The sequence below is a fragment of the Propithecus coquereli genome, unplaced genomic scaffold (assembly GCF_000956105.1).
Source record: "Propithecus coquereli isolate 6110/MARCELLA unplaced genomic scaffold, Pcoq_1.0 Scaffold155, whole genome shotgun sequence".
Lineage (NCBI taxonomy): Eukaryota > Metazoa > Chordata > Mammalia > Primates > Indriidae > Propithecus > Propithecus coquereli.
The window spans coordinates 3,759,484-3,767,523 of NW_012139969.1; the positions used below are offsets into that span (position 1 = coordinate 3,759,484).

The 8,040-nt window shown below is 42.9% G+C and overlaps 1 protein-coding gene across 2 annotated transcripts in view; it reads right to left on the reverse strand.

Moving 5' to 3' along the window:
- Positions 1–8,040, reverse strand: part of THSD4 (thrombospondin, type I, domain containing 4) — a 655,655-nt gene that overhangs the window by 15,003 nt on the left and 632,612 nt on the right. For both annotated transcript variants that reach the window (XM_012640568.1, XM_012640569.1), the window contains one exon: positions 2,992–3,165. In XM_012640568.1, coding sequence (XP_012496022.1) covers positions 2,992–3,165 — 174 coding nt within the window. The remainder of the gene's footprint in view (positions 1–2,991; positions 3,166–8,040) is intronic.

Consider the following 8,040-nt stretch of genomic DNA (forward strand, 5'->3'; position numbering starts at 1 on the left):
TCTTAAAATACAGAGACTTACAGATTGAGTAAAAGTAAAAACAAAAATAGTCCTGCATACAAAAGACATACCTTAAAAATACATAGAAAATTTGAAAATTAAGAAATTGACAAAAATATACCAGATGAAAATCAACAATGAGAAATCAGATGGAGTAATGCAAATATCAGATCAAGTATAATTCATGGGAAAAGCATAGAAGACAAAAAGTAATATTTAATAAGAATAAATGCTTCCAGTGAGAATTAATGGCAAAATACACATGTTTCTGTACCTAAATAATTCTTGCAGTTGCACTTTGGTGGATTATTGATCCAAGACCAGATGAGAATGAAAATATCTACTCAGATGCCAGACAGAATACATGTGATCCAGACCCACAGGCAGACAAGATAGCTGCTCCTGATGACTGGAGACTATGAAAGACTTCTCCAGAACTAAGACAATATAAGGTGGAAGTAAACCCAGAATTGACAGAGGAGAAGGGAGACAATTCTGGGCATAAATAATGGACTTGGCAGAATACCTTATGAGTAACAGTTGGGCTACTTTGCCTCCAGAGTAGAAAAAGATCCCTAAGCTTCATACGCTCCTACTTAGGTTGCAGGGATCTGGGGAGCAATAGAAAAAGAATGTTTTCCTTTCTTGGTACAGTTAGAAAGACTCTAAAGCCAGAAACACCTTTGTCTCTGCCTCTCTCTGGACTTAGGTCCCCTTCTCTCAAGCTGGCTTCTGCACAAGCCTCAGTATGGCCACTGCTAGCACCTGTGCTCACAACTTCCTAGTGAGTCTCTTCCACAAAACCCAAATGAAAGTCTCAGGGAAGGACTCTGTTTGGGTCACATGTCCACTCTTGGACTAATTACTGTGACAGGCTGGTGGGGGTTCAAGATGTCATTTTTCATTCAAAACACATGGTTGGAAGGGAGATTTATTTTTACATTCTGAAGCCAATTAATGTTTAAAACTTACCTTTTAAGAAATAAGCAAGCTCTATTTCATTTTCTTTGAGGATAATGTTAAATCCTAGGATGGGGAGTTGCCAGCAGGCTCCAACACCCTTATAAATCCAGAACCAAAACCTTGCCCACATTCAATTGTGTCCTGACCCTTTTGGACAATAACAATAAATCAATCCCTTGACAAGGGCAATAAATCCCTAGTTTCTAATCTTAGCAGAAATAAAGCCTGCCTTCACCAGGGTTCATATCGCTCTTAGTTCTGTGAGTTTAAGTCTAAAGTCAACAGGAGGTCCATGAGCCAAAACAGGCCCCAAATTCCTGCGCCCTTCTCCTCTTCTGAGAATGGCAGACGTGAGTTCAACTGTCCTGCTCGTCTTCACATGTGTGACTGCTGTGATCTGATACTGCGATTTCAAACGGGACTCTTCGCATTGCCTCAGTTTCCATGGATATCTGGTATAACGGGTGTCCCATGCACAATCCCTGCTGAATTATCTCTGGGGTTTAGGTCCTAGGTGTTTTGCTACCAATAATGAGATAGAAACAGCAGGTAGGAAAAATGTATAAACATGGAGAGAAGGGAACTAATGTTTATTATTTCTCATGTCTGAAGCAACAGGTAATCCCCTTTATGTTGAGCATCCTATGAAAACTCCTAACAACCCTAGGAGGTTATTGTTATCCTCATATTTGGATGAGCCTCTGAGAGGTTAAATTTCTCACCCCAAGCGAGAAAACTAATGAGAAGTAGAGCTGGGATCAGTTACCGAATGAGTCTAACTTTGATATTGACCAGAGTAGCACTGGAAGTACCTGAATTCTCTTTCTTTTTGAATTCTCTATGTTTTACAGGTTGTATTACAAAAACATTAAAGGAAATTTGAAGAGAAAACATTTCCCCATGCTGTTTGCATTTAAAAACCTATATTTTCAAGTGGTTGAGATCATAAGGCTCATATATTTTCATGTCTGTTTTCACTTGCTGTTATACCACGTACGCATTTCACATCTTCCTAATGGTCACTGTGGCTGTTACATAACATTGTACTGAGTTACAATATACCATAATACCCCTAACCATCCCGTTGTCCTGAACATCTCTGTTGAAGGAGCCTTTTTTCTTCTGTTAATTGTTCCCTTCAAATGATCCCCCAGGAGTGGGGTGACTGGGTTAAGGCAAATGAACATTTTTATGGTTCTTGACTTTTATTGCCAAATTGCTTTCCAAAGGGCTCGTATCACTTTACAAGGACAAGGCAGTCCATTTTTTTCAGGGTCTGTTTTTAAAGCTACTTAAAAGAAATAAAATTCTCTATGGAGCCAGAGGTCCTGATAATGTGTAAATCAGGCTCATAAGCCAACAAGTCCTGGGAGAAGCTCCAGCCCTGGGAGCCAAACGCTAAGCGGCCCAAGAACTCCAGCGCTGGTGGTGACAACCACAGGGCAGTAACTTCCACATGTTCTTAGGGGGTTCACGTTCAATTGTGGAAAAGTGGGGGAAAAATTAATTCCTCCACAAAGTTACTCTATGACAGTACCCAGTCTTATCTATTCTTTATAATGAACGACTCCAACTTTTAAAATTTCTGCTTCTGACACTGTCAGGAGACAAAACTAGCTTTATTAACAGCAGCTACCACTTATTGTGTTTATTGCGTGTCAGGCACAGACATGGTGCTGCATACTTTAGGTGCAGTTTCTTCCAAAGGTAACCTCATAAGGTGCCGTCATTGGCAGCATTTTATAGGCGAGGCAACCATGCCAGACCACAGGCTCCCAGAGGGCAGGGATACTTGTTTTGCTTACTGGTGTAGCCCAGTGCTTAGGTGAGCACACACAAGGTGTTCATTGGATATTAGTGATTGGTTGAGGCTCCAAAGGCATAAGAAGCTTCTCCAGGGTCATGGGTGGCCAGTGGCACGGCTGGGATTCAAAGCTGGGACACTGGACACAGAGTGCTGGTTCCTAACCCCTTTACAATGCTGCCTCTTGCCAGGGACAGACAGACACACCAGTTCCGGCCACTCACCTGACTCCAGCTCCCAGCAAACCACTCCACTTTGCCCGTGCAGGGCCCGTTGTCACACGGGGTGGCCTCCGCCGGCCGGTTGTTCCCACAGCCCTCCAGCGGCAGGCTGCTGACGTGGTTGGTCATGCACACCACTGAGCGCGTCCGCACTCCGGCGCCACACTCCGTGGAGCACTGCGGACGGGAGGAGGGCACATCAGTGGGGGAGGCCTCCGCAGGTTCCAAAGCCACTTTCAAATGATGCAAAGGAGGATGGAACACCTCATCTTCCTACCACCTCTTTCCCCTAGAAATACCTGACAACTTCTCATGCATAGCCTACTCCATTCTAGGATATCAGTACGGCGGCTCCCTGTCTTAGGTTTCCTGGGGTGGGCTGAATTCCAAATATCCCATCCCCCTCTGTGATTAATACACTGAGACTATCTTTCTCAGCTTTTGCTTTCAAAAATACATTCAGCTGAGAAGAATGAACGCATGAAAACTTGGGCACATGTCTACCTGCTCGTCGCCGAGTCTGGGCTGAGCCGGGAAAGGGGGCGAACTGAAGCTGTCACCTCAACATTGCTGCCTGATATTATGGCAAATGGCTCCTGTCCCCAAAGGCCACAGCTGTGAGAGTACGGGGAGGCCCCCGGTGTGGAGGGGGAGCTTGCCTTGGAACCAGGTACATCAGCGCTAATACCCCTACTGGCTGTGTGGCCCAGGGCAGGTGACCTTTGGCACACTCATCTGGACAACGGGCATAGGAACATTCCTGGCAGGATGACAGACAACGAATGATGTCCTTTGCAGACAGCAGGTCTCAGTAAGTGCTGAGAGGCTTCACATGTCAACTCCTACATCCCCACTCTAAGACAGAGAAACTGAGGCTTCACTTAAGGCCATGTAACTTTTAGTGGTTTTCCCACTACGGTCACACTCTGTCCTCACTAGGGCACAGTAGAAACATCCCCAAGTCATCCTCAGAGCTCACAGAGCATTTTCCATTTGTCTTGAAATACTCTGGAACGCTGCCTTATTTTCTTCTTATCCTATGTTTTCAACATTTTCTGGACTCCTCAGATGGGAGGCCCGCAGAGGCCTCGCATCCAGCATGCACGTGTTCCCCACCATTGCCGCTCCTCCCCATGGCTTTCCAATCTCTGTTCGGGTTTCTACCTGGGTTTGAAACTGACTGTTCTGCTGCCTTCGTGCTTCAGCATCTAGTTTCATGGATTCTAGTTTAGCCACACTGCTCCAACCTGTCCTGCCCCTTTCTGCCATGGTTCCCACACCGTTCACATTCTGCCCCTGGACTATGGTGGCAGCTTCTCGCTCAGACTCACTGGCTTTCCTAATGCACTGGGCTTCCAGGTGTTGAGAACTCCATGCTGAACACTTCCTCTGAAGCCATCCCATTCCTAACAGAATTCACACATGGACTTCCCCAACTGGCATTAAAGGTCTCCTATAGCATGGCCCCAATCGACCCGTTCTTCCAGGCTAATTTCCCATTATTCTATCCCACACACCTCCTGCTGGACAGACCCAGAGTGGCCACTATCCCCTGATCATACACAATGCTCACAAAGCCCTTGCCGTGCTTTTCCCTCTGTCTGGAATGCCCGTTCCCTTGCCCTGGACATGTAAGCATCCCTTAAGGCTCAGATCAAATGCCATCTCTGCGAACACTTCCTTGATTGCCCAGTTCAATATATTCCTTCCAGCCTTAGAATTCCCACGGCACTCTATGTTCTGCTTTCCTTCCTTTGTACTACAGTTATTCGTGTCCTGTCTATTTTTTTTCCCTCTATTGAAGTAGGCTTGGTGGGAGCAGGGACTGTTGAATCATCTTTATTCCTTCTCAGGTCAGCGCCCTACTCATGAGTGAATCCACAAATATCAGTTGAATTAATGAATGTAGACTTGGGCCCTCCCTTGATTATTTCTCTTATCAGCACCTTCCAATCCTAGAAGTGGCCCTTTTAGCACATGACCAAAGCCCATTCTAAGGGTTTCTGGGTCTTCTCTTAAAAACAGAGTCAATGTTTGAGTTCTACCATTTTAAGAAATAAAATCAATAGAATTTTTTTCTGCCCAATATGATCCATAGAAAAGCAATAGAATTTGCTTTCTTAAATAAAATTTGAGAAAAGGATAAAAATCTTTATACTCCTTATCAAAATTTTCAGTTTTCATTTTTGTATGCTGCTATCTAGCCCCATGAAATCACAGCCCAGTATGAGTGATCAAACATTTGCAACACCACCACTGACTTGGGACTGACTCCTCAGGGAGGAAACTCCCTCTGGAGCAAAGGGCTTGAAGGGGATCACAACATGCCACCCCAGAATATGCTGCTTTGGCACACTGATTATTCTGAGCTGAAGGCAATTGAGAAACAGCAGATGCAGGAAGGGTTCCCTGCCCTTCGTCTTTCTGCCTAAAAGCAAGGCATAAATTTCCCATGAGAAAGGTGCCCTTCCAGTACCAAGAAGAAAAGAATGTTCTTATTGTCAGACATGGGGAATTGACTCTGAGATGAGTCTGCATAAATAAACCTTAGTAAAATAATCCTTTTCTTCTATCAGTTTCCCCCATATAGCTCTTAGTCACTTTCTCACAGTCCACTGCCCGTAGAAGCCCCAACTCCTTTCCTTCGTCTAATCACTTCTCCACAATTTATCGCCCTTTGTTAAAGTGGTATATAAGCCCTTGAGCCTACTCACTCACTCTTTAGAGTTTTCACTTCTTTCCTAAGAAGCCCCCTGTGCTAAAAATGTTAACATCAGGTACAATTGGTATGCTTTCCTCTTGCTAATCTTTTGTCAGCTTAATTCACAGGCTGCAGCCAGAGAACCTAAGAAGGTAGAGGAAAGTTTTTCCTCCCTTATAGGTTTACACATATTTTTTATGACTTTTGTTCTATTTGCATTGTTATTAGAAATCTGAGACAACGTAACAGTCCCTTAGGTTAAAAATACTTTGTTGTAATAATTGGACTGGTCTAGGCTAAAAGGATTTTGGTTTCAGCCATGTATGATCTGGTCTTCTTCCTAGCTTTAAAACTCAAGATATTTAAATTCTCTTGTAAAGAATAAAGGGCAAATTGAATCTCAGATATCTTCGTTTTTCAAGCCCCGTGAATATTTCTTTCCAGGTAATTTCCATCTGACTAGCTAACTTAATTTTCTGCTTTCCAACCAAGTCATGCACATGCATCTGGGAAAGTTTTTCCATATCCCCATGTGCTCAACTTAAAAGAAGAATGTTAAGGACCATGCCAGTGCCCAATGAGAGGACATCACATGAACAGGGCCCGTAGAGGAGCTTCGCTTTATTACATCAACTGCAGCAAAAAGCACAACAAATTTAAATGTGAAAGGAGATACCCACACAGGACCTGGCCCAGGTACCCTATCAGCAGAAATGAGGGGTAGCAGAGACTAACCTTCAAAGTAAGGCACGAAAACACACCCACTCACTGTCCCTAAAGGATGTTCCTAAAAGAAGGACCAAATCTGCTTAGGTAGTCAGAAAAGGACCTGACTCCTAATTGAACTCCTGGGCTGATAAAACACAACAATGCATGGAATTCCTAGCAACCCTCTGGTGAGGAATGCCTTCTCCCTCCAGCAACAGTTAAATGCTAAACTTGGCCCAATTGGCCCCTGAGAGACTATAAGGCTCTAATGACTATTCTTGAACTTCAGTTTTATGCACCATCTTCTGTAATTTAAATTATTCAATATTTTTTCTTGGAAATCTTCCTTAGAAATTAGGTGTTACAAAACTGAGGCTGGTGGACTTTCTAAAATTTCTTTTTCTGCTCTGATTAAAAATTGCACACGTGTTTAAACCTGTCATTGAAAAGCAAATGATGCTTATATCCATCCGATAAGGTCCATCTGTAATTAAAAGTAATTGAAAAGATGTTTTAAGGTGAGTCATTAAGCCAGAGAAATTTATAGCCCTGGAAGTTTAAGAGAAGATTCAGATTGGGGTTACAACCTCAGTTCATTTAGGTATAGATTAATTAATTTTAAATTGGGCAATAGGATATATTCTGTATCCTTAAGTGTTTGTAAACTTTAATTTCCTTTGGTCTTTCTCTCTTTAGCTCATTGAATCAGAGGCTGTGTTTCGTTCATGCTTGGCGTGTGTTCAATACATATTTATTCCCAGCAATGAAAAACTGCATTGTTCAGACTTAAGCTTAACAGGGCTGATTTCATACAAAGCAACTATTCAAATGTAGAAGACTGCCATCAGTTGGTCATCCAGGGTCTGAACTTTTTGTAAGACCACCTGGTGGCTCAAAGGCCCCTGTAGACCTGGAGCCTAAGCAGGCCCCAGGAAACCCTCCTGCTGTGCCAACCTCATCTAGGTTGTGGTTCAAATGTGTTATCCCTTAATGCTCACTCAGTGGTGTTACCCTTGAGGAAACTGAAGCTCAGACACTCAGCACCCCGCTGGAGGACACAGAAAAAATAAGTGGTGGCCACAGAAATGATACCAAAGCCAATCAGCTTTCCTTACACCCACTAGAACCCTCTTCCCACTCACCTATTCTAAAATAAGCATGAACATTTAGGAATAATTATCTCTTCTGACAGTGGATAAAGCAAAATTATTTTCTTACATCATAGCACCAAATTTAACATGTTTTAAAAGATTTTATTCCAAAAAAGAACAAAAAGTTCTCTGAACAGTAGAATAAAGTGTTCATTCTTTGTTCTATTTATAATTTTAAGCCAGGCTAGATTCAGCAAGAACCTGTGTAGAAATACAAAGCAAATTTACATTAAGGGGAAATTCGTAAGTCGTTATTGGATGGGAAATAGCTATGGTGGAAATCTTTGGAAAATTTACATGTAAAGATTTTTACTGTTCTAAATTAATATGGGAGAAACACAGAGGAACGAACCACTGCAGTGGTTTTCCCCCTACACAGTGGTGTTTTCTCTGTACGTACCGTGTCCTGAGCCCACTGCCTTTTTCAGAGAGTGGCAAGTGTAGAGAGATGGAATTTAAAACCTGCAAAGAAGCGCTGAACTAAAATGATTA